Source organism: Anabas testudineus, chromosome 4, assembly GCF_900324465.2.
Source record: "Anabas testudineus chromosome 4, fAnaTes1.2, whole genome shotgun sequence".
NCBI lineage: Eukaryota > Metazoa > Chordata > Actinopteri > Anabantiformes > Anabantidae > Anabas > Anabas testudineus.
Window position 1 is genome coordinate 7367900 of NC_046613.1, and position 27895 is coordinate 7395794.

At 44.7% G+C, this 27895-nt stretch overlaps 1 protein-coding gene across 2 annotated transcripts; it reads right to left on the reverse strand.

Moving 5' to 3' along the window:
- Positions 1–476: 476 nt before the first annotated feature.
- On the reverse strand, positions 477–27684 carry plpp3 (phospholipid phosphatase 3). 2 transcript variants are annotated; one of them, XM_026345391.1, is made up of 7 exons: positions 27125–27263; positions 13793–13950; positions 11391–11483; positions 11068–11255; positions 10926–10983; positions 7522–7698; positions 477–2742 (listed from the first exon to the last, which is right to left on the reverse strand). In XM_026345391.1, the coding sequence occupies exons 1-7, from the start codon at positions 27261–27263 to the stop codon at positions 2614–2616; spliced, it is 942 nt and encodes a 313-aa protein (XP_026201176.1). In that variant the 3' UTR covers positions 477–2613. The 2 variants fall into 2 exon arrangements, with proteins under 2 accessions (XP_026201176.1, XP_026201177.1); XM_026345392.1 differs by lacking the exon at positions 13793–13950 and adding an exon at positions 14336–14490 and having other exon boundaries at positions 2605–2742; positions 27125–27684.
- Between the last annotated feature and the right edge of the window lie 211 nt (positions 27685–27895).

Consider the following 27895-nt stretch of genomic DNA (forward strand, 5'->3'; position numbering starts at 1 on the left):
AGGATCACAAACTGTGATGGCAGCTCTGCAGAAACACTCATTCACACAGACACACACACATACTCACAGATGACGCCAGCTTCTCTGGTGTCTGCCAAATTGTGAAATAAGACACAAGACACAGAGTTTTTCTAAGCCTGTCATGTCTGCAAAAGGCACAAAAAAGTATTTTTTATGGGATATGGCCTCTGGATTTTTTAAATTAATTAATACAAACTATTTCCTGGCAATATGTAAAAGTGACAATATAAAAATCTTTCATTGCAAGTTAGAGTCATGCATGAAAATCTTAGTTAAGGTACTTTAAATTTCAAAGTTAGTACAGCTTGTGCTTAAGTAAGTCTTGTCTTTTTGGTATGCAGTTTAAATATTTTACTGCATATAGGCAGCAAAGTCATTTCCATCTGTACAGCAATACAAACATCTTCAACACCTGTAGATCAAGCTCAGAACAGTGAAGACAAACCCAAGTCGTGTTTATAATGAGCTTTTTATTTAAAAGCACATGTATTAGAGCTAAGTACATTTAGCAGAAAAAATAGCATCACTACTATTTCTTTTGTACAAAAACACAAGACAATACAAAAATACTAATATTGAATTTTAATACAGTTGTGGGTGTATTTTTTTTATTTTGAATGCATATTACAAACATAACTATAACAATCTACAATAGTTTAGTTATCTAGTTACAAAAATCTCTCAATCGATGCTTTTTAAGCAGCATTTGATGAAGAACACAGGTCTGTAATCATAGTGGATATATCTAAACATGTTAAACAAATATCTTAATTTTAGTGATCTATACATTATTTATATATTTATAAAAAAAAGTGTGTGAAAACGGCTTTGTGAAATGATAGGACGGACGGTGAGAAAGATGTGCAACATGGCGAAGTGTGTTGTTGGAGGAGGATTTCTGAGTAGGCTGTAAATAAAAGGACTTTTGTATCTGGTTCTGTACAACTGTTAGCGATGATACAGGACAGGCTATAAACATACAAGGTTAAAGATGCATCTTAGCAGAGAATAAAAATAATAGATCCACAGTTTTTTAGAACGTTCACCTGCTCGCTTGCTCTTTGACACACACAGGTGGCACACACACACACACACACACACACACACACACACACACACACACACACACACACACACAGTTGACCTTGCATGTTTCATTTGCCACACACATAGTTCATCAAGAGGGGGCACAGCGCTCAAACACACACACACACACACACACGTACATGTACAAGCACAAGCGTACCCAAACAAGCACAGGAGGATACAAGACACACACATGCACACACACACACACACACACTCACTGAGAGACAAACATCCATTGCCATTGAGTGATTAGGTGGGTGAGAGGCCCCTCCCTGCCAGCAGAAAGAGCCCAGGTCATCCCAAATTAATGTGCCAGCTTAGCTGTAACTCATCACCATCTTTCCACAGTGACAGACCACACCTCTTCACTCTGCCCACCTATTCTGCTTCCTGGTTAGGAAGACAAACAGATGGTCCCAACACCAGAGAGCGACATGGCACAGCCAAGGCTCTTACACAGGTGCTGGGAGGCTGTGAGATCTGCCTCACTCCTTCCACTGAAATTATCCCCCCTTTACTACAACTAACCCTCAAGAAATGCAACATCCCGGGTTTGGGCCGCAATGACCGTCCACTACAAAAAGCTTGATATGCTGGAGATCTGGAGACAGACATATTGTGTAATGAGAATACTTCAGTTTGCAGTGGTCAAGGATAAGACATCCATAGGACTGCACTGAAGTTTGTTTGTAGGCCTGACAAGATGTTAATGTGGCCTATCAATGCAGGGGAATTGTTTCTGAGTCATGCTATGCTTAAGTTTATCGTGAAAGATTGAGAATACCACCACACTCGGTTGGCTTCTTCTCTGAGTAACTATTTCTGTCTCGTGGACGTCAGCATCATAAAGTTTTTTTTAGTTAGACATCTCAGGCAGCAAGTGGTAATAATGGACAATGAACTTAAAAACAGTGCTATATGTTATATATTTTTTATACTGTTAATATTTCTACGCTGCTAGTTATTGCAGTAAAATCCTTCCCATAGCTCAGGAAGCTGTTGTCCTACGATGTTCCAAGGCCACAGAGAGTTCAGAGAGGGAGCGTAGCTGAGAATCCCTCTCTTCGTAGGCAGGTGGTTTGTTTTTTTTTTCATTTTGTCTCTTCTCTTCATTTTCTTCACAAGTGTTTCCATTTATGTGGTTACGCTTCCATCAAACCTCCACAACCTCAGCTCTGCCTGTCAAGTCATCAACGTCTCGATTCATTTTTGTCTTTTCATTTCCAATTTTGTTACGGTTGTGCTCAAAGCGATGGGCTCAAATGTTGATAAGTAGTTAACATAATAGTAAATATTAAGTCTGGATAGTGAGAGTGGACTCTGCTGTGCAAATCTCAAACCTGACACCCTAGTCCACAAAGTGCCGCGGCGGGCATTTCAAAAGGGAGGAGGATGCTATTTAAGAAGCAGCTACAGTCTCTCGTCGCTACATTCTACTGTCCGATGGGAGTTGAGCAGCGCAGTGAGCGGCTCCTCAGTCACAGGAAAGAGATGTGGCTTCTTTCACACCATGTTGTGGTGGTTGTTCCTCTCAATGATGTCGGAGGAAGGGAGCAGCTCCTTCTTGACGGGAGAGGGTGGAGGTGTAGCCGGCTTCACCCTAGGCTTGAACAGGTCTGACACGTAGAAAACCTGGTGGACAAACAGAGGGGGAGCAGAGTGAAACAACAGAAGAGAAACAGCAACGGCCAAGCAAAAAAAAAAAGACCAAACTATTCTAATCACAGGGTATTAAGTTGCATTCGGAGGTGGTTATTTGGACATGCGTGTGTCTAGTTTAAATGTAAATGTACCACAGTAGGTCAAAGTCAAGTTACAGTTGTAATTTGCATTAAATGGGTTTAACCATGATGTGCATATCAAATCAAGTGGTTTGCACATGCAAACTAAATTTCAATGATGGTCTGTCTCTTTCCACGGCAGAGACAGGAAATGACCACACACTTCTCTTCTTTGGACGTATGGCAGAGCTCAGACTGAGTTCAAAGTCACATTTGTAATCCTGGTCATTTACGACTTCACACAACTGGAAAGAGTGTGAAAACACGGCAGGTCTGAACAGCACTGATGTTAACACACACCCACATGACGGTGTGCCTGCAGGGGAGCTGTGAGCTGGCGAGAAAGTTGAATGACTTTATAATGCCATGACGAAAAACTCCCAGCCACCATCTCCAAACGAACAGTGAGTAATCAGACTGAAGGAAGTGATCTTAGTGTAGTTCACATTAAAACGACAATCAAACGTTGTTAATCTTCAATCAAACGATGCCAGAGGTGAATTCCTGTGTTGCATCAGCTCTGAGGTCAGTCTGGCTGGCAGTGGTAGTGAACAAATGAGAGAGAGAGAAAGAAAGAAATCTTTTCCTGACATCATATGTCAAACAGGGAAATGGGCAGTGGACGGGAAGTGGCACCATGGAAACTACTGTCCGCTGTAACAGTGGATTATCGTTTCCACTGGATCTGGGGCCACTTGTGAGCAGCAGTGGCTTCAGCTGTGGACTAACACGCAAACACTCAAGCTGACACAGAGGCAAAGCAGCGTTTCCTCCTCTTTCCCTTCCTGCTGCCAGCCGAGGGCAGGAGGGCAAAGGGGAGAAGCTGCCATTCAACTTGCCCCAGCTCTTCAGGTTAAACAACACAGATCGATCTCACTGGAGAAAAAACATATTGCTCTCATTCATAAATGTCCTCAGGGAAAACATATACAGTAAAGTACAGTGGTAGTGTGTAGTTTACTGTTCATCCTTTGTTTTCCAGGAAAGATGGCCGACATACAGCCAGAGGTCTATTTCAGTCACAGACTGTCTCAGTCTGAGTGGTTGGCTCCACACAAAGACAGTCTCTGCTCGACATTCACTGACCATAACGTAAGCATTCACTAGTGACCTTTAAATGACAGATTACATCATGTAGATAGATACCATGATAACAGCACAGCTGTTTTCATGCTTTAAAGGACTCTTTGTCTATACAGACACGTTTGGGCTTTATCTTTACTACATCATATACAGTATTTTCTACAGATGGTATAATTAGAGCCACGTAAAGGGATATGAAGGGGGTGTCATGGGAAACAGACCAGGCTTGTTTCCCATCAGGAAGCTTGGCGTCCAACCACAGCGGGCCTCGATGCAGCGTCACCCAACCTATCACCAGAACCTAGCGTGGCAGAAGGCTTATCACGACCTCACCACTTCCTGTGCATGCTATACACAAACACACGCACACAGTTTCCAGACCTATTGTGTTAACTGTTGACTGACTCAGCAGAAAAAAAAAAACAAAAACCCCGCAGACCCTTTAAAGGTGTGTATACATAAATATCTATGCATATGTGTGTGAGTTTAATTGGGCCCTTAAACACTATTGAAATGTCTTGTCTGACACATAAAGACGCTGAGTCAGACAGGATGCGAGTGCAATCGCTCGCTCGCATTACTCACTAGACCCTCTTCATCTATCAAAGGCTAAAACTGTGTTTGATGGTGTTTGCATGCACATGAAGCCAACTGCGAATGCATATGTAGCCAAACCACACAATTCGTCAGTGACTCCATTTGTAGGTCGTCAGATATCGCTGCATGCATTTTATACTTTCATCTTCAGCTCCACTTTTATCGAGATAAACAGACATTTCACATGCTACCGCGTCCCAGCGTTACATGTCTGAATGTAAACTTTAACTGGCGGTGTGTGACAGAGACATAAGTTGTGTTTGTGTTGTGATAAAAATGACTTCCTGATCCTACACACAAGTTCAGTGACCACACGGATACTCTTGAGCATTTTTAAGACCCTCCGTATGTGCAGCGAGCTCTCCCGAGGGGAATGAACCTGGAAAAACAAATGAAAGTGGGTCCAGCTTTCTCTCTGACAGCTGCATCCTGCTGGATTTGGTCCTCTTGACTGTTATTACGACACACGTTGAAAAGTAGGTCACTGTGTCTGAAATGAGGTACCAGCTAGGACAGATGGACCACTTCCTGTTGAGGTCTGTCGATTCTTTCTATCGTAGCCCAGACATACGGTGCTATAGCCTGGAGTGCTTCACTGGAAACAGACATTCATTTACATATTCTTCAAAAAAATCAGACTCATTCCATCATCAAATGTGAAGACACACAAACGGGTTTAAAGCAGCAATTTGATTACAACAAAGGCTGCGAAGCCACAATCTAGCATGTCCCTGTACGCGAAGGTGTCTATACTTGCCCCGACTTTCTATTGTTCATTTACTGGCACTCCAAGGGTGGGGGGTGTGAATTGGGATTAAAGAGGTAACTGTAGTCTGGGGAAACCTGGACTAGGAGATTCAGTAAAGTCTTGTAACAACACACGCCTCTGCAGACAATTACTGAAATGTATTTGGAAAGGAAGACGCTTTTCCACAAGGTCGTACAACACATGATGTGATATTTCAAACTATTGTTCATAACTGCACACTAGAGACTGACGCGCAAATCCACTAATTCCTCCAATGTGCCCTTTTGTTCTTCGAATCTGACGTTTGTATCTCAGACAAGCGCGCCATCCGCTGTTGGCGACTGATCTTTTCATGCACGTACGCAAGCTGAGGTTGGATTAATGGACCGCATTACCCACGCTGCCATGGGGCTCTTAAATATGAACTGTTTCAGCTTCATAAAAGCACATCTCATGAGACTGACTGGCAGCACACTAAGTTCTTCCAAAAACAAAGCCACTGCTACAGCCGAGGGGATACAGACTGTCCTGTGTGTGTGTGTGTGTGTGTGTGTGTGTGTTTGTGTGTGTGTGCACCCAAAAAAAAAAAACCCTAAAAACCTTTGTTATGTTGTAACAGTTTGTTCTACGTGACCTTCAAAGATAAATGAGAGACGTACATGTAAACAGCAATCACAGCACATCAAAAGCACATGTAGTAGATCTAAGCAGAGACATTTAAAAGGCCGTGTCAGTGCTCCGAACATGTGGTGAAAAATGTTCACTCTGTCATGATTTCAAAGTGTGAACTCATGCGTTTACTCTTACATTTCAAACTGAAATTCAAAAGTCATTTTTTAAATTAAGATCTAAAGACGTTCGCACTTTGATTTAGTGTGTTCTGCTGGCAAAAGGCACACAGGCTTCCCACCGCCTCGGTCCTTCCTCCTCTCATCCGCTGTCAGACCCATTCTTCTCAGCTTCTCGTTGAGAGACTGACACAGCCGAGCTAAAGTACTCGCAGATGTGTTTCTACTGAAAACGGGCAAATCAAGGACTGTAAAACTAACCTTGCTGCCTCGATTGTGTGTCTGCCTGCATGTATTTCTATGTGCGATCTGTATGCATGTGGCCGAGTGTGTGTCTCTCTGAGGGTTGTGGAATAGCTGAGTCGGATTAAACCCACGCTCGTCTTGAGCCAAAATGTAGACAAGGCTCCTCTCTCCTGTCACTTCCCTCCCTTCGCTCGTCCTGCCAGATCTGCCCATTCAGAGGTCAAGCTTATGACTTAAGCAAATAATATTTTTAAACTTGTCAAAGCCGACGTCTTCTGAGAGCTACGCCCAGCTGTAGGAGCTCAGACTATGCCGCCGCGTTCTGGTACATTGTTACCCACTGATTTCCACTCTTGGCTCTTCTTGAATCCTTCGATAATCCTGGCATTGAAGGACCCTGCTGTGTGTCTGTGGGTGTGAACGAACGTTTTAGCTGCGCCAAGGTTCGCCTCGGTGGCTCTACTGAGGCCTTGCTGAATTTTTATTAATCTAATGCTTTCCATGTTCATTAGTTGGATCCTTTAGTGTGTGTGTGTTAGCGGGTATTTCCATATTTTGCCAAAAGGCAGCAGTGTTTAGCTGGTGCCCGCTGTGCTGATAGAAACAGAGCCGCAAAAAAAATAAAAACCTTTAACAGCCTCATTCCTGTTTCAAAGGCTAATCCTCCCTCTCTCCTACTCACTCTCTTTATTTTCCTCTCAACCCAAATTCAATTTTCCTTGGCTCCGTCCAGCTTAGTGTAATGATGAGGGTTACAAAAATCATCTGGCAACTGCTGTTACGATATGTCACAAAAGTAGTGAAGGTTGCAGAGTATCATTCACACTAACACAAGAAACACACACACACACACACACACACACACACACACACACACACACACACACACACACACAATCCAAGCAATGTGTTATTCATTAAAGGGAATCAGATTCTCCTCACTTCGCTGCCTGCTCCTTTTCTCCTTTTCACCAGAGAGGAGAGAGGAGAAAAGTGTAAAAAGAGAGCTGTGTGGAAGCGGACTTTATTTGAAGCTGGGTTCAGGAGCAGGATCCCTACTGCTCAGTCAGACAAAGGTTTCAATTGCAGACAGCCTGTCTGTGTGTAATTGTGCTACATTTCATAGTTCTTTTACAGTTTGCATGTGCTGTGTCCAGTGTGCACTTACTATGCAGTAGGCCACCAGGGCTCCCTGCACAAAGCCTGCCAGGACATCAGTCGGGTGATGCTTGTGGTCGGAGACACGCGACAGGCCAGTGTAAAAGGCCATCATCAACAAGGTAAACTGGAGCAGCGGGCGGAGGAGACGTGCGCCGCGCCATGTAAACCTGGACTGGAGATAAAACTGGAAAGAGAAGGAAAGAAGGGGGTGGACAAGGAAAACACATAGATAACAGAATTTAATATACCGTACACAGTTACTCTGCAAACAACAAAAATTATGTGTCTATAATGTAAAACATGTAATCGTCATCAATGCAAATGTCATGTCACTCCATTGTCGGTAATGACCTGAGCCCTCACACACACCTGCCTGGACATTTTCATAAAAGTCATTAAGTTTAACATGTGTGGTTTTGACTTTTTGACCCTGCACCTGCAGTGTGAGTGTGTGTGTGTGTGTTGGTATTATTACTGAGAAGTCTAGACTGAATCAGAGGGGTCAAGCCTGCCAGACCCACAGAGAAATGAATTCTCTCTTCCTCAACACACACACTTGACTGCCTGAGAGCCGGACATGACTGATGCATGGTTCAACATCCCAGCTGTGAAAACAGCACAACCGCAGAGAGCCACTGGAATACACACACGTATATACATACCCGGCCATGCACATTACAACACTGTGTTGGGATGAACCCTCTACCCTCTATTAGAGTGAATAGAAGACAGAGCGGATGTACCCCCTTGCTGTGCACATGGTCAAAGACTATTTTCTGGGTCATGGTGAAGACGGAGGAGAACCAAAACAGGAACAACGAAGTCCAAGGCCACTTTCAGTCACTTGCACAAGTATAAATACACAGTCTCTTCTTTTTTTTATGCACGCACAGTGGTGAAATCAGCTGAAATTCCTCAGACATCCTGTGTTTCGACCCCTTTCGTACCCATAACTTCCTTTCTCTCACACCCAGAGACAGGGCCTTGGAGGGCGGGCCTCTGCTTAGGTCTACCCAGGTCAAACCTCTAGACTTGTGTCTTTAAATCAGCTAGGCTAACAATAGTTACAGACAGCCACAGTGCCTCCCATTAACCCCCCTCCCATCCACTACAACCCTGTAGGTGTGGACATAAAGCTCCTTCAAACTTCCTCTACAACACTTAATCATTGTTCTTGTCCTTATGGAATCAGAGGAAGTGAGCCCTCCCATCCCTTCCAGTCTTGTTCTCTCCTCCCTGACAGGGATGTTTAGACGTCAGGCTTCCTCTGCGGTGGTTCTCAGGTAGTGGGCAAAGTCTACTGATAAGTGCTTTTGTCTGGTCCAACATCCTACAGCAAAGGAATTGAAATGAGGACTTGAACTTAGTCACAACAAGGAGGTACAGTGACCTGCCCATCGGATTGGCCTTATCTAACTCGAGGCCAGTGGGTAAACCCAAATAACCCATGTAATCCTGATTCAGCACGAGCAAAGTTATAATAAGCAACTGAAAGAATTGATAACACAGAGTCAGGCATCTGCCTTTCTGAACCAAGCCGTTCTCCCACAAGTTGTCTGTGCATCTTAAATAGTTATAACTCAGGAAACAATAAGGAACAACAACAGTAGGAGTCCCAACAGATTCCCATGACAAAGGGAGACAAGAGCGACACAGAGTCTCGTGGTTTCTAAAGGAATCCAGCTCATTCCACTGTGATCCTCTCCCTCCGTCTCTCTTGATCTCATGTGAAATTAAAGAAAATACAAACAAACAAGAAAGTGGGAAAGAATGAAAATGAGGGCTGTGAGCATGCCCTCTTCTTTTTTTCTCCTCTGCTTCACACAATGTTGTGAGACAAAGGCATACCAGTGGTTATGATTCATTTATATCAAATATGGCAAACAATACGCTATCGGCCTCATCAAAAGCAGTTTCATTCTAAATTCATCTTGATTCTTTGCGGGATGAAAAGTGCATGTTATGTGCAGGGAGATTTGCGAGCATTAGCCAAAAACATGTTTGCTCTGAGCACACATTAGTTCTCTGTGGCTGCAGTGTAGCTGTGCAGTGTGCCGTGTGGTTTGTGCCAGTCATCTGTGTGCCATATCTGAAGGCTGTGATGCAGCTCCGACCACAGCAGTCACAGACACGGCACACAGGCACGCTCGGAAGGAAATTAAGCACCAATCAGGTGATAACTGAAGGGGGGTGAGGCAACAACCACACGGTGTGAACAACTGACTGGTGAGAAAAATGGGAGCAAAAACATAGGACATGTTTGAGGGGAAGGAACCAACAAAGATATTTGTTGTTACTAAATGATTAGACATAATTTGTCTGGTGGGCCAGATATGATCATTTTTGCATTTTTGAATGCAAAAATCCAAACATTATTCAGTGCAACACAAAAAGTCACATGGCTCGTTTTGTGCAAGCAAAGACAAAAAATTCTGCAGATTCCTTTTTCCACTAGGAATCCCTCCACTATGGGCTTTGTTTCCAAGTTGTTTTTTATTCCAAAACATCAGCTACAAACTGTTCCTTCCCTTGTCCACTCATTATGCTCTCCCGGTTTATGTTCGCACCAGCCTCCCCTGGCTATGTTCCTGAGCCCGCTGCAGCTGGAACACTGGTCTCTGACTTGTGTGTCACTCTGTGGTCTGGATGCAGCATATCTCCATTCCCACTCTGCTTTTTCTCTGCATTTTATTCATCTCTTTCCCCTGGTCTGACCAGAGTGCAGCTGTAGGTTCACCCAGAGGCTGGGAAATACCCACAGCTAGCTCTCCCTGTATGACAATAGACAACAATACGCTAGAACTTCGACTGTCAGTCTAGTGTGAGAAGCAAGACCACCCTGCAACCAAGCCCTCGCCATCCACACCCAGAACACTGACTCTCTCTTCCGGACTGAATGTGGCAAAGTCATGCAAAGTTATGTGGAAACGTGTGGTGTGTAAATAGAGGAAGAGGGGGAGGGATGATAAGGGGGCTACGAACTGGCAATTGTCTATGTGTGTGTAATTAGACTGTCTGAAGCATGAAATGCCTCTAGGGCGCTAAGTCCCATCAGACATCCACAGCAGTTACAACAAGAGGGAGCGATGGAGGGAAATGAGAGGGGACAAGAAGTGCATACACAGCTGCTCTGATGACAACAGGTGGAGTGCATCCATCTAACTCTCTGAAGGAGTAAAAGAGAACAACACTCTTACTGAGTGAGGAGCAGAAAAAAGAAAAAAAGTGGTAAAACAATGTTTTGTTTGTTCTTCAGACAGTGAATCCCCAAATTAGAGGCCAACCTTATTTCCATGACTCAGTATACAATCTGTAAACCATTGTTTCTATGGCTCTCAGCATGTGTCTACTTGAATGGATGAGTGTGTTGTGATATATGAGTATTTGTGAGAGTGATTCATAATTACTTACAGCCAGGTATAGCATGGTAAACATCGAAAATGATGCATGTCCTGAGAAAAAGGATTTCCTGTGGAGAGAAAGATTATCTTTAGTCTTTCTTTAGTATTTCTAGTACAGCACACATCATGTATGTATTGGTGTCACCACAAACCTGGCCTCCTGTACGCTGCTGTCGTCACCAGTGCAGGTATAGTTGGTGATGTATCCCAGAGAACAGTTAATGTGGGCAAAATCTGGCCTACATACATCCATGAAATGGGGTCTCATACGACCCACAGACACCTTGGCGATGTCTGTGAATGACTGGCTGACAGCACAGCCAAAGAGGAACACGCCCATCTGCAAGGGGACACACATGAATGAATACGTAATTCAAATGATAACAGTAAAATCGTCTAACACTTAATTTAGGAGGGATACACCAAAGCAGGATTCTCATTTCCTTGTATGAAAGCACTTTCATGGGGAGCTGACCTGTTTGTAGAGAGCTGCGACGTAGGGGTTTCCAACAAAAGACTTGGTCCCCTCATGTAGTTGATGAATCCTGAAGCATTCTCCAATCGCAATCTAAAAGAAACAGTTTGATGCTGGGATTGTTTGAGGTAAACACGCATCACATATATGAGACATCGTCTAGCTATGTGATGTTGCTGAGATGCAGCTACTGTAACCATGCAGTACAATAGTAACGTTTGAGTGTGTATCATGCAGAATATCTAATGTAATTCCAGGCTGATGTCACAGATGTCACAGCAGAAAGGTTGTGTGAAGGTGAGAAAAGAGCGAGATTCACACAGACAAACATACATAATGAGCATGGCCTGCCTTTCCCTCAGGCAGTTTGGATGTGAGGGAAAGATTATTAAGTGAGGATGCTCTGCTTGATGAAATGATGGGGCGTTTTATGGGCTATTTTAAGGATAATGAGACAGTGAAAACAAGAGGGAAAGAAAAACACGAAGAGTTAAACGGAGAAGTTGCGGTTAATATCTAAATTACGACTGATCTGACTGATACAATAAAGATTTATATCAGGGTGCGTTAACAGGGCTAACCCTAACTCACTGTCAGGTGGTTTTATGCAGTGGGCCCCATGGAAAGTTCGTTTCCACGCTGAGGGGCTTTACTCCAATGCAGCCTTTGAGGCATAGGGATGTCAATCATATCTCTACCACCTACGGTATCTGACTGACAGAGCGGCTGGTTTCCACCACTAACCACATCTCCTTTTACTTCCTCTGTCCACACAAGGCTTTGCTATTCAGCCTACCATGTCTCCCACTCTTTAAGTAAAAATATTTACCTGCCTATCTCTGAGTCAGTGGACGCTCACTACTGTCAGTGAGATTTTAAATGTGCACACATGTGCGGGTTTATTGTGCCCAGATAACCTATCAATGCAGAAGCTCACGGCTTCTGTATTGTTAGGCTTGATAAACACATTTATCCTGTCTATTGGGTGGTCAGCTGGTAGGCTCACAGCCAGAAGAAACAAACATAGTGGCGTAATAGTTGTAATGTGTGTGTGCTATTGTTGATGAATCATTTTGATCTAAGCTAGAGATTAAAGCCATAGGAGGGTGATAGAGGCTAGAGATGTTTATTTGGGTTAGACAGCATTTACATTCAAACATCTCCTTCTCTTCTCTGTCTCCCAATCTTGGTTTCCAACAGTTTGTGTCTGGCTGTCTGAGTGCAGACAGGGCCTGCTATAGATACCGCAGGCAGGGAGCAGAGGGCTCAGTAGGTGACTCCTGGTTTATTTAAATCGTCAATGTGTATGCTTATAGAAGCCTATCTCACTATTGATGAACAAGAAGCCCAGATAGCTGTGAATGTATATATATGCACATACAGTATACGTGTGTGTGCCTGCATATTGACCGTGCACGTGCGTGCTTTAAAGGAATGGTGTTGGCATGGCAGTAGACGCCAGTAATGGAAGACAGCTGTGTAAGACACGCCAGCTTTGCCCACACATGAACATGCGGGGAAGCTAACTAATACAAGCACAGTCTCCTGCTTCCTATAAGCAGAGGAGGTGAGCTGGTACAGTGTGTATGTGTGTGTGTGTGCCCACCAAGCTAATGGTGAGGAGACTGTGGTGAAGTGATGTCTCAGTCTGAGAAGTTATGAGGGAGCTGTGCCACAAAAAGTCTGGGGGCTGTAAAGATCATCTAGCCTGACCACGTGGCACTAATTGACGTACGTATATCCCACCACATGCCATTATAGCAGGTTTCCACTAACCCTGACCCCCCTCTAATCTGCTGGCACAACACATGAGCCTCTGGAGCAGAGTCAAGTCATGGGAATGGCCATTTCATACTGCTGCTAACTGGTGAGGTGCCCCCAGGCTATCAGAGCATGAATGCCACTGACACTTTCACCCTTCACCTTCAAATGGGGGGTGGGCACAGGGCTCCAAGTGGGGGCATGAGAATGGACCAGGAGCTTGTAAAAACTTTTTGGTCTTTGACATCCAAGTGTCAGCACACATAGATGCAAATACGAACTTCCTAATGTCACTTGGCGGGAGGAGGGAGGGGGGGTTCTCTACCACTGAAGTGTACCACTGAAGTGGTAGAGAAACATTTTTGTGAGGTAATAAAAAAACAGCTTGGATGACTCAGAGTTAATGTTAAAGAACGATGAATGAAGTATGATACGGAAAACATTGTAGAGTGGAGGGGGAAGACATATAAAGCACATTTATAGCAAAAGACTGGAGGATTTTAGAGAATACTGCATGATAAGAAATCACTCAAACTTTTTAGTTAAGGAACTACGTTAACTATTGGACTGTGAGGTATTTAAAAAGTGCCTTTAAATTGGAGGAAAGATGCAAACAAAGGGAGGTGTAGAGGTCGACTTACAGAGAAGATGGCAATAAGAATGCCAACGCCACAAAGCACGGCATCACTAATGGTGTCTCCCTCTTTTCGGGGGTAGCGGATGGACTCGTCCGAACAGTAAAACCCGCGCTGGTACGGCTTTATGGTGCTAGTCTCAATGATCAGGAAAGGCAGGCTAGCTACAAAAGACACAATGAAAGAGGGGAGCCGAGAGAGAGAAGGACAGGAAGAGAGAGAGAAGAAAGAAAGCATAAAAGCACCAGGTCAGTGACACAGACATAAACAGGAGGGTGCACAAAGAGCATGCTGGCAGCAGGGGAACATGGGATATGGCAGAAGTGGGTGAGGCTTAAGGATGTCATGTATGGGCAGAGCAAAGGAGTGACAGATCTAAGAATCTATGACTTAAGCAATGTCTTTCTAAACCACACCGCATCTGACATATTGTTATCACTCCTTTGCTGCCACCTACATGAACCTCGACGCCCTCCCTGTTTCCGACTTCAGTGCCCCCCACAGCCAAATACTCTTTGTGTGAGAGGAGGGAGGGGGGGGGGGACTTACGGACACCACTGGTAGTGTCAACCCAACAGAAATGAGCACTGAGGAGGGGACGGTGCTTTTCTTGTAGGGGTAATTCAGGCTGTAGTCACTGCAGTAGAAACCCCTCTGGTATGGTCGAATAGAGGTGCGGTGCAGAGCCAGGGTAGGCAGCATAGCTACACACACACACACACACACACACACACACCCACACACACAAATACACACAGGTGAATGGATGTGTGAACCCATGTGCATACACCCACTCATACATAGTTGTTATTACTAACTCCACTTACCTGTAAGCTGAGGAAGAAAATACCACATTCAAATACACATCAGCATTGAAAAGCCTTCACAGGTGTGTGTGAGCCTTAAACAGGCTGTTTGTTCAGCAAGCTATCTCTTAGTGCCCCTGCTGACAGCGGGACAGCAGGCCACGGAGGATTATCCTTAAACATCACTCCCTCTTGACAGAGCAAATACACACAGAGAAAGACCAGGACTATTAGAAACAAAAGACTACACTAACATGGGCAGTCTGTCAGAACCCTGTGAGGCGTTCAGAGGACTCAGAAAAGACTGTAGAAGATCTGCGTGTAGAAACATTTTAGTTTTTTTGGCAGAAACAATTTAATAGTCAGGAACGCTTTCCTTGCTGATTTCTTGCTGGACCTTAAAGATTGACACCACTATCATTGCTTTGAGGTAAATGTGAAGCTGCAGCCCGCAGTCATTTAACTTAGATTAGCAGATATATGCATGTTCGTGTTCAAGTTCAATAGTAAATACATATCTCTAAATCAAAAGAAAACAAATACAGACGTACAAGCTGTGGCTGGGACTTTCAGAAGTTTTCCTTAAGGGATTTTAAAATGTGTGAATTCCAAGAAAAACAACACCAAGCCCACCCAACTCTGGAACATTTTTCGCATGACAGCATGTTTGCCGTGAGCACACACTACCGTAGTAGTTCATAAGCAAGCGAGGACCCGCACACACACACACACACGTTAACACCATACATCCAGCGTCAGACTGCGCAGAAAGTATTCCTGCGTGTGGTTTGTGTGGTTAGCTCACATCACAGGGATTTTTGACATTTGGGTCAAAGTCAGAGATCTACTCATGAATGTTCCTAAAGCAGCCACGGCTGACGTTTCCCAAGCCATGGGAGCAGGGGATCGCTTTACTGGTCTGTCTTCAACAGCATACCACACAGCAGTAGTGTGAACTTGGAGATTCCTGAAAACCTCTAAACACAGTTTCTTATACATGTTTGTCAGACATGCTCTCCCAGCTGTCAGGCTCTTTAACATCTACTCAATGACATCTGCTCCCACTTGAAACAGAAAGTGTGTCACCTCAAGTGTTTTCCAGGCATTAGCTCATACTCAAAATTGTACAAATGTTAGAATTCATTCATTTTGGCCTTCATTTCTTTATTAATCTTTATAGTTGTGTGTAAAGTGATTATTACTATAAAATACAAAGCATCTTAAAAAAAGATTTAAGAGAAAACCTTGAAGTGCTTACTGATGAAAATTATGGTAATATAATATAATATAATAACTCAATTTTCTAAAAAGAACCTGAATGGGCTTGTTTTGTGCTGCTGAATGAACTTAATCTTGAGAAGCTTGCTGAAATGCTCTTCTCTTAATTTAAGCACAAGTAAAAAAAATGTGCATGACACAACTAAATATTGAAAAGAGCTTTAAACATTTTTCTGTTGTTTCCGTGTCTCTCTCTCTCCAGTGGTTGGCAAAGGGCGGCAGATGGGATGGCCACTGAGGCAGACACCTGCACAAACAGGGTGCAGAGCCAGGGGCTTGACAGGCTGCTGGTGGGCTCACACAGGGCTGGGTCAGGCAGTGGTGCGGTGTCTGGGACACATGCTGCCCACATAACAGGTAGGGTTAGTGTTGGCTGAGCCTGTTCACACAAAACAGTGGGAAACCCGGACAGGTTGGTCAAAACCACTTCAGTCGAGAGACTTCTGGTGCAGACATGCACTTCTGTTCATGTGACTTTCTCAGCTTAATGCCGTGTTTTGTCTGAAAACCGGTCTCTGCCCACTCACACATACATTTTCTCCATCCCTCCACTCTGGCCTACTTGTGGAGGGGGGATTCATATGCTAATGAGGAGAAGTGAATGGAGGTCATGGGCTTAACAGAAATGGGAAACACACACACACACACACACTCACACACACATACACCAATGCTTAAGGACTAAACCAATGAGAGGATGCCATGGGAATTTCAGAAGTTGACCAGCTGAATGACTGAAAAGGGAAAGTGAGACTTTCTAAAAGCCTCTCTGCCCGCACACGGCCCAGCCTTGAGATTCCAAGCTGTTTTGTGCTGCCCCCTCCTCCCATGCCATCTACTGAAAACAGCCTGGTATGTGGGCATTCTCCTCATACCACTATCAGGCCCTGAACCTCACACTGCAAAATAAAACACACTAACCCTACAGGCCAAACCGAGCCTCATCCGCGAGCATCAGTTTGGAGAAATATGACCTCTTTTATGGAGATGGGATAAAGAGAGTGTGACCTTCACAGGGCCTGCTGACCCAGAACAGAGAAGGAGAGAAATGGGGAGTGTCACCAGAGGGAGGGATGAAAACAAAAATTGGGAGAAAAAGAAAGAGGTAGGCTGGGCTGTTGGCAAAAGCCTGTGGTGCAATAGTGTATTAAAAAACAACTATTTTACAGGCTCTGTCATGAGGTCAGTAACATTCAGCGATGCTCAAGGTTCTCAAATCCTCACTAAAGACTGCTTCTTACCGTACTTCCATTACTCACACAGAGAACTCTAAAGGTCCAGTTTAGCACTTATTAGCCCTTGTTTTTGTGAGAAGTTGTGTGTTCTGCACTTTTAGATCTAATGACCCTTATGAGCTATCAAGGCACTGAGCTGCATAAGCAGGCGCCTGAGAAATAACTGAGGCCTAAAAACCCAGCTTAACGGTGAGAAAGAGAAGGGGAGGGTCAGAAAGATCCTAAATGGGTGGCTTGGTGAGTTTGGGAACACTTCTATTTGTCTTATCAGATCGTGTCATGCATTTTTCTCTTTCGGTGCATGAGAAGTAGACCACTAAAGACTACTTTCCGCAGGTTAGAGAGAGAGTGAGGCATTTCTTGGGCTTGTTAATTCAGTGTTTATATGCAGAGGTCATGGTAAGGCCTTTGTGTGTGAGTCTGTGCGCGTACTTATTTTCCATCTGTAAATCCACTCACATGTTCACGCTCCGCTGAGTGCTAGAAATCTCCACACCAAAGGATATGCCTATGTGTTTACTTATGGTGTGTGCACATACACTTACGTGTAGACGTGTGGCTTAGCTATATAGGTGTGTGTTGGTGTGTTGTTGATTGGCTTTGGAGTTTAATTTGGTATAGAGAGTTAGCGGTTAGATTAGCAGAACTAACAGGACTAAGGGGCTGCCCACGCATACAAATACAAAGCACTTGGCAGCATCTGACCTCTCATCATTCTGTAGTGTTGTGTCGAGCACATAATTTACATACTGCTCTGACAGGACAATTGTTTTCTGACGTATCCAACACCATCAGACACCCTAAGAATGTCCACAATTTCTGTCCACACATCCTTCTTTTGTATGTCATGGTAACTTTGTCCACGCAATGTTTTGTATTATGTGTTCATACCTTGCCGTTGCTCACATGCTTTAGAGGATATATGTTTCTTTCTCAACCTTTGTCTGTAGTGTAGCGGATCGCTGTTTGAATCTATTGAGCTCAGCAGAGGGTGCATGGTGTGTATTTCCTACAGACAACAAATCAAGAGATCTTTTTCTTTAAGCAGCACACTGCACTGTAAGAATGTATTAGTATTTGCACCTTGGTGGTCATTATTACCCAGCCCAAAGCTCCTTAGTCCTGTAGGCTAAGAATCAGCAATGTTCTGTTATTTTCTCTCATCTGAAGACAGACTGTACTTGCCGGAACAGGAAACAATAGCTATTCTTATGCCAGCTAAAGCTCTGCATCAATCAAAAGGTTAATTCCCCTTGACATGGCACGGCTTTCCCTACAGAGCAACACCTGCGTGTCTGCTGAGCTCCTCGTAGTCCCGCTCTCAACACTCTCACCAACCCTATTGATATTTTAATAGGCTTTCATGTCTTTCAGGGACACAACTAGAACGATATCGTGATTATAGTGAGCGATGCCAGAGTGGCAGCAGTAAGTGTGAGAGGTGAATGGGAGGCGGGGCAGGCCTGAGGAAGAGGTATTGTGGTCCAGTCTAATGAAGGATTTCCTCCTCCTGTCTCTTAAACACACCATGAGACCCATCCTGAGAAGGAGTGCGACGGAGAGAAAGGACAATTCAGAGGAAGGTTGGAGAGGGTGGAGGCTGAGGGGGTCTTGACTCTATAGACCGGGCAGTCAATCAATCAAACTTTCTCCACTTCTCTTCTTGGCCACACAGCCAAGAGTGGAGCTGTTTACCAAACCTCAAAGGTGTTTAGTGCCCTGAAATGTGTCCACAGTACATAGATACTATGCATATTATTATATACATGTTTTGTTTATCTTATTAACTATGTGTTAAGGCGAAATCCATTTTATATATATTTGTGCTGAAATTCTTTTGGTTATCAAATTTCTTTTCCGACATTTACTAAAGATGCATGCCAACCATTTATCAAAGGAGAGCATGTGTTATATTGTGCAGGATCATTTTTTATTTAGTTATTTTATAGAGTAAAACTCATCCACTGCCCTGTTATTCAAGTTTTTCGGTCTTTGTGTGTCTATATGTGATATGACAGGGGGACCTTGTTTTAGTGTACAGATCTATTACATTTACTTGTCTAGTTTAAGTTTGTCCCTTTATCACATAGACATACTTCTATCAGTCCGATTTTCACAACTTAAGCTGCATTGCTGAAGAACATGTTGAGGTTGCCTACATTGCTAAAAACGAGTATGTATAGACATTGTGTGGTGGTTATTTGATATGTGTGTAACTGTGTGTGCCTGGAGAGGGACACAAAAGAGTGTTCAGCCAATTGCTTGCAATAGCAGGACCCCTTAATCCATTAATTTGGCTAAATGCCCTTTGCTAGCAGCACATCACAGTGCAATTGTGTGTGTGTGTGTGTGTGTGTGTGTGTGTGTGTGTGTGTGTGTGTGTGTGTGTGCGTGAGTGAGTGTGTGTGTGCGAGTGATATGAACAAGGGACTGGAGAGAATGAGTGGCTCGGTGCCTGGTCCAGCAGGTTCATGTTTCTATGGCGATGCTGTACATATGGCCGACAGGCCAAATGTTAATGTAGTACACACAATTCAATTGTCAACAGTAACTCATCCAAATTAGCTTTTACATTTATAGCAGGTCAACACACATGCACTGAGACATTCAGTTAAAACAGGACTGTGACCTCTGGGGGGGGTTTAATACTGTCAAGCAGATGCCTTGGATGTTAAGCTACACAGTGCTGCAAGCCCACACAGTTAACTTTATCTTAGGGTCACTAAAGCCCAGAGCATGACTATGTGTGGCCTTCCAGATATGCAGAAACAGACTGCTAGGTTAGCTGAGGTTCATGACAGACCCTGGAAGTAGCCACAGGGCTAAAGGGTCAAAGGTGAGAGATGTAAGACAGCTCTAGGATTATTATTATACTTTAGTCTATATGAGCAGGGCACAAATGTCACTGGAACACTTCTTATTATATCTGTGGGCGTGTGTCTGTGTGGTTATGTGGGTGCTGAAGTGGATTACTGTGGTTCCACTGGCAACTTCAGCAAAGCCTTTCTCAAACATTGTTAAGTTGTTGACCACAAAGGGCTTTAAAAAAAAAAAATCTCTCATAATCCAAATAAACAAACTTGGCTCCATAAAAACCACCCAGGCTTTATGCATATGCATAACTACTGTTTGAGAAACATACATTTACAAACAGATGTATAAGCATGCACACTGATACAGATGTGGGTCCTTTGTTTCCACAAGCTGCTGATGTGTCTCACACATGTACAAAGCTCACAAATACACACGTGCATGTGCACGCAGATATACACAGGAGTGGCTGAGGTCAGCAGAGTGGTGTACAGAGTGAATCCCTGTCCTTTTTCCTCCCACTGTATGAATGCTGCGGCGACCGGGGGGCCGCTGGCTGAAACATGTGCTTACTCAGAGGGATTTTATTCACAAGAATAAATGCCCTTTACACACAGGCATCTGTTGGGACATTCTCTAGGGGACTTTAACCAGCAGGCACCTGTGAGGGCAGCCTCTCAATGCTGCTGCCGGCCCAATACTCTACGGATTCAGCCCTGTTTTGTGGGAAATCAACTCTGAGCCACATTAACAAGCAGGGGAGGCAAGAGGATATTTATAATGTGTTTTAAAAATATCAGTTACTCATCAAGACATTCCTAATGCTTGGCTGCACTGTGGAAGCTGAAAGAGGAGGATGAGTGCACAGCTGCAAGGAAACTTGAGCAGCGCCAGGGGCCAGATCAGGCAATTTGACTGGTTGGTTAGGTGGCTGGCTGGGTGTTTCTCTGCTCTTGCCATAATGTCATTATTGTCCCCTGAGACAAAACTCTAGCTGTGGAGAAGAGGGCTGTGGAGTACTTGAAACTTGACGCCTCGGTCTGGATTATGCTGTCCTAGAACTTCCCTCACCCCTTTCTCCATTGTCTTGCACCGCTTCCTCTCATCTTCTCCATTAATATCCTTTAAACCTCACCTGTGCACACATCACATTTTATCTAAAGACAATAGGTGTTAAATTGGAGCTACAGTGTGAATGTTCTCTGTGATGTTTTATAGTATTGCATAGTGCTTCTTCATACAGGCCTCTTCTCTGTATGTAAACAGGATAGGGCTCAATGGCTGCTGCACAGATAAGGCCTGTGCCAATAAAGATGCTGAGCTGATTACTACCCAGCGCTACCCACGGCTCAGAAGATAAGCACTAGAGTCCACAATTCAGTCAACAATACAGCTAGGAGCAGCTCCAGCCATAAACCACTGACTGATAATCAAGTGGCCTTCAGTGCCCACCGAGGAGGGTCTCTTCACTTTTTCTCTCCCTCCATTTCATTCCCAGTCTGCCATCGCTCTATTGGTCCTCGTTAGCGAAACAAAGAGCGCCGAGTTGCATCAAAAGGGGTATTGTTCTCGGCGAAACTGTGAAATCTCCCAGACCCCCTCCCCCCAACCCCCCATCTCTGGATGCGCACAGCATGTCCACACACACACAAATACAGAGCATTGTAGTGGGCAACGTAGTAAGAGAAAGTGACAGACAGAGGAGCCTGTGTAACAGCAGGGAGGAGGCCCTGGCAGGGACAATGTGGTGGAACAGAGACATGTAATGAGGCCCAAAGCTCTCAGCCCGTTGGCTGTGATGAAACACTGCTGTATAAGATCATCTGCTCCCTCTGCTCTCATTTACATTAAAGAACCAGTAGCAGTGTTGCTGGTTATTTAAAGCTCAATGACCACACACAGAAGTCCACAGTATATTAATTTACAACACTTACAGAAAACTCAAACACACGTTCAAACACACAATGACTGTTAACAAAAGTTTATGGTAGGGTCCTGCCCAGTAATCTAAAATGATTTAAATAAGCAGGTTGAGGGTGTTTACCTAGGAGGGATATATAATCACAGATGAGAGAGTGGAGAGAGACAGGAGAAACAGACGCTTTACTACACTAACACTGTCAAAGTGTACACAACACGTCCATGTATTGTCTGTCGTGTGATTGTCCAATTTAATAGTTTGCCAGAATGGAGACTGCGAACAAAAGATGACGTAGAGTTTGTCTGCTTACCGGCATAAAGAGACACAGTTGCATCAATCAACCTGATGCCTCTGGGCTGCCCACGGGAACCACATGGGGCAAATATAAACACACGCACACACACACAGTTTCACCCTTTAGGCCTTACAGTCCATCTAATGATATCTTTGGCTGCTCCATCTCCCCCATAAAACCCACAGGACACACATGCATGCTTGCACCCACACACCTCTAATCACAGCCCTGCGTAGAGACAAACCCCAGGGGTTTGTCATTTAACTCCTGCACCAGCAGAAACCAGCCATATGTCTCAATGACAGGGTCAAAAATATTCCACACACACACGCGTCTAGCCACAATAGCACCACTAAGCTTCATCATAACACATACAAAAATATATGTCTACACACACACACACACACACACACACACACACACACACACACACACAAAAAAGGCATTCCTAAAATTACACACATTCATAGAAAGGTATGGTCACTACTGTCGTCATGAGCATCTGCTGATCTTTATCTTACTACCTCATACAAAGCCGTTATTGTGCTCGAGGATGCTCCTCAACCTTTAAAGGGCCCAAACCTCGCCTTGTCCTGCAGCCACAACATAAACACACATCATCAACAAGCCTAACAGACACAGATCACTCAAAGCATAGCTCCAGGGCCACTGCATGTCTCTTAGTGCAGACCCAACATTGTCTACAAAAAGAAAAAGTATGGTATTATAGACAGGCCACATGAATATCAACTCTTATCAAAGCTAGATGTTGAGTGAAGCTGCATGTTGGCTGTGGGTGAGAGCAGGAAATGTCAAACACTCAACACTGCAGACACTTGTCCTACATACGTCTATTGTCAGCGTGACCTTTGACTTTATCTGTCATATGGAAGAACAGACTGACAAGTAGCATCAACATTGGGACTAAACCACACGGAAAATGCAAACAATGTCAATTCTTCCACGAACTGAATGGCTACTAGTGCGAAGCGACCAGCATTGTTTAATGTTGAACACAGCCACATTCACGCTACTTGACATGATTCAATTTATGGGAGATCGGGATAGTGGCGTGTTTTTTTTTCTCTCTCTCTCTGTATCTATATGTAGCAAGGTAGCGCGTAGGATTTCTCTTATCAGTCTGCTCTCGCCCCTGAACAGACTCTTGCAGAACTCTATTTGCCCTCAGATTAAAGTCAGCAGCTTTAATTGTGAACCCGTGTTTGGGTTTGTGTGTGAAGGACTTCCACTTGCTATTTGATTCCAGTTGTCTGAAACAACAAAAAACTTCTCTGTTGTCTGAAAAACACGACGTTCTTGGAGGTTCTATTATTCTGTAGGGTAATGTACTTTGTACACTTGTCAGTGTATTTTACTACAATCACACATACACTAAACTAAATTTATCATGTTTAAGACTTTTACTTTGACATTTCTCTGCACTGATGCAAAACCACTTCAGGAGAGGGAAGAGCAGCTCAAGCGGATAGGGGCCAGGAAAGGAAGGAAGGGGGGAAAGAATGGAAATGGGCTGTGGGGTTACAAAAAATGAACAGGATTCATTTCATAACCACACCTACCTCCGACCGACACTACCTTTCCGTTTCCCACCCTTTCCTGAACTCCACTACAAACACACACACACACACACACATACTCCTTGCCCCCTGGTTCACACACTCCCAAAACTGCACCAGATGTCACATCAAGGGTCTCTGGCCACGCTGCTGCAACCAGATGAAGAATTTGAGAAATTCTGGAAAATATTTGGAGAGCGGTTCAGGATTGAAGTGGCCATGGCCTGGAGAGGCAGAGGTTAAACCTCTCCGGCTTTAATGAGGGGCTGTGTGACTGACTGCTGTAATGTTATAGCAGCTAATGGAGAGGCTGGACTTGGATAGAGCCATTTAGGATTAATGCTTCAGGGCCATTTAAGAAGTTCACTGGCCGGGTCCAAAAGGTTACACTATTTCTCTCTACTACTTGTTCAGAATCAACTCATTGAACATGTGACCGCAGCCCAGATAACATGAAATAAGAGATACTGGTGGAGAAACATTAAGTCACCTTACGCAACTTTACATATGCTGTATGGCTGGTCACTGTGGCAACGCTAAGACAGACAGTGTGCGGCTTTAAAAATAAACCTACGAGACTGAAAGTCAACGGCCCCGTACAATCCATGTTTAAAGTCAGAGAAAGGTCTCTGCAGCTCATACTCTGAATGACTCTGAATGAGTCTTACACATGCCATTGTATGCACACAAGCAAACACACAATGCGTAATCTCCTTTGCATTGTGTAAAACTTAATCAGGGTTTAAGAGAGGCTACTTTTAGAGATATGGTTTCCTGAGAGCTCACGTGGTTTGTCTCTTCACAAAGTGTTTTCACAATAAACATCAATTTGAATCCGGATGATAGCAGGCTATCAGACAGCGCCTAGCCATGTTCATGAGCGCATGAGGAGACACAGAAAGAGAGAAGAATGAATTCCAACGGTCTGCGGTGGGGTTTGTGTATTTACAGTGAGTGCATGCTGTGTGTGTGTGTGTGTGCAGGCTCCTTATAGAGTAGCTAAATCCACTCTGCTGTTCAGTAAGAGTGGAATCCGAGCCAAAGTGAAATCAGCAGATGATGCTTGCGCTCTGCTGCCAAAACTGGAGCTGTAACTCTGGTCTCAGCAGCTGAGTGCTGGATGTGTGTGTGTGTGTGTGTGTGTGTTTTCATCACCATTCTGATCCTGCTGTGTTTATGCATCATTACGCTTTGATTACCAGAAGCCAGGGAACATTTTAAGTTAATACACGTGTGTTAGAGTGAGTCCTTGTGTGTGTGTGATTATAGATGGCCTCAGATGTCCTTTAATGCAAACAGCATCATGAGCCGTGCCTGGGGGTGTGTGACCATCGGGCGGCATGTAGAAAACAGTCACTGTAGAGACACCAGCTGGCTGATAGAAACTAATTAAAGGTAATGCAATATGTATGTAAGAACGGGCTCTGTGGTGTACACTACATTTTTCTGATAAACACACACTGAACAAAGCCCATTCCAGATCTGAGCCCTCTACTCCACCACATTCCTCGTTCTTCATTCGGGACCCCCTGATAACCCCCCCCCCCCCCCCCCCCGCTTTCCCCTGGTCTTTCTCCTTCCCCTCTTTTAACCTCCCCTTCTCCCGCCACCCCTTAAATCCCCCCAAAAACCACTAAAGTGGGCCAACCAGTACTTACTCTGCAGCCAGTATTTAGCATGACAAAGGAGAATCTGTGTGACCATTTGTGTCTCTCTCTGTCTCTTCTGTGTTTACATGCATTGTGTGTGCATGTGTGTGTATCGGTGTGTTCACATGCATATGTGTGTGTCTCCACATGGCAAAGGAGAGCTGATAGCGGAGCTTTTCACGAGTGAAGAAGTTGTTTTATGCAGGAAATTCATTCCACATGCGCCCAGAGCTCATCTACATTTATATGAGTGCAGATGAAACAGTCTATCCATGTCAGAGGATCTTTCATGAGCCAACCAATATAAACCCACTGGAAAACGTCTGTCAGGCAGATCTGCTCCTACGACACAACCCTCAAACACAATGGTAAGTTAATCTGCACCATTTGTAACATCCTGGGTAATAAAATCCTGCTCTATTGTGGTGATGTTGCATATTTCATTTCCACAGATGAGGCTGCAGTTTCTCCCTATTGAGCTCTTGGTGCGGCTCACACCTGCTCCTCGGCCACGGGTCCCACTTTTCCATCTCTCTCTGCTAGATTGGCAAGGCATTCCCCTGCCACCAACACATGCTTAAGCAATTATTCCACGCATTCCCCCGGACAGAGAGGGAGAAAGAGGGCTAGAGAGAGAGAGAGAGAGAGAGAGAGGGAGAGCTGGAGAAAGTAATTTGAAGTGATCGGGGGCAGCTGGCCAGGGATTTAAGGGGTTCTGGGAGAGAATGTGTAGAAGTTAAGCTCAACTCCCATGATCCTTTTCTAAAGGAGAGAAAAGAGAGATGGAGAGTGAAGAGAAAGAGGGGGGGGGGGGGGGGCTACTGGAGCTAGTGACTCAAAGGACTGGGCTACAGTGACAGCCAAAAACAAACCAGCCATCGAAAGCAACGCACACAAACACTGCACGCTGAATGTGGAGGAGATGCTTGCAGAATAACAAGTCAGGACCAAAACGCAAAGAGAAACCTATCTACCACTACATCACACAAGCTGCAAACCAGAGCAGTTACCACTGCTGGCATCACGGCAGCCCCAGCCACAGCTTCATCAGCTGGGAATCAATACCTTCACTATAAAGCTTTGATTTTGACTTCAGCCAAGCTGCATGTCTGTGTGAGGACAGCCCTAGCTGGAATGGGACCTCTGGAGGTTAAGGGACAGATGAAGAATGTTATGAGGGGGTGTCACAGGCTTTAAAGGGCAAATTACAAAACGTCCAAACATGTGTGCCTCGTTTATGCCTTGGCAAGCATCTACTGATCTACTGACTGTCCCAGTGGTGCTCGGCTCTACTTGACATGATCCATGAGCAGGATGATACAGTTCCTGACATCTTTAGTAAACATTTGTGAATCTGCTCACAGGCTGTGTGCGTGTGCGTGTGTGTGTGCTCCTGATGGTTAAATCTCAAAGTGTCAACAATGCAGCTTTGAAACTGAGTAGCAGTCCCCATATGCAGCGCCTGCTCTGTGTTGTGTTGTGTTGTGTTGTGTTGTGCGTGTGTTGCGCTTCCACAGCATGGGGCTGGTGCGTCGGAGCTGGCTGATAAGGCTGATGCTGCAGATGAGCTCGTCTTGTGGGCACAGATATCATGCAATACTTTTTGAAACGATAAAGCTTTTATTGGCAGCCACTGGAAAGCGCGGGTTTTGTTTGTTGCCCTCACTCCTACACTGTTTTTTTTTTTAAGAGTAAACTCGGGGTGCAAAAGTTTCCCATGTCGTCCCAAACACGTCCCAGTAGCGCTGAGCGATCAGTGCACTTACCGAGCAGGAGGCAGCACACGTCGAGCGCGATGAGCAGCTTCTTCTTGCTGTTGTCAACGCCGTTGTTGTTGTTTAACGTGGAGGCTCCTCCGTTCCTGCTGTCTTGGGCCATTGCTTTCTCATACATGTAGTTGAGCATTTAAGAAGTCCCCGTTTCAGCTCCAAATCCCGCACCACACCTGGGTGAAGCAGCTCTCTCTCTCTGTGTGTCTCTGTGTCTCTGTCTCTCAAGTCCTTCCAACAACTGTCATGCAGCAGTGCGGTAAAACTTCCCAAAGTCACGGATCTGCTGAGCTCCCGTCGTCTCGTCTGTGACACTGAAGGTTATGTGAGGAATATCTGGCGCCGCGGAGTCACGCTTCGAAAAAGTTGCCTGGAAAATAAGTGGAAAGCCCGCTCCCCCTTCTCTGTGCTGCCTTCAAAGACCTAGGAGTGAGTGAGGATCTCTGTGCGCATCGACAGCCGCTCGTGTTATATCAATCCTTCTTCTCCTCCCCCCCCCCTTGCTCTCTCTTCAAGTTCCCCCGGCAGCTTCAGGGCTCAGCCCTCTTTCCTCTGCTGGCGGTGGGTAAATCACCTCCATCTCTATCACCAGTCCCCACCGGAGTGGGGACGCAGCAGCGCCCCCGGCGGCCAACACGCGGCACGACAGGCGCACTGGAGCGCGTCTGGAGACTGGTGTGTTTCTCTCTGTGCGTCCTGGGAATAAGAAAAGCACTCCACTAAATCACGTAACGATATAATTGCTCATTTTATACTGAAATACATGAA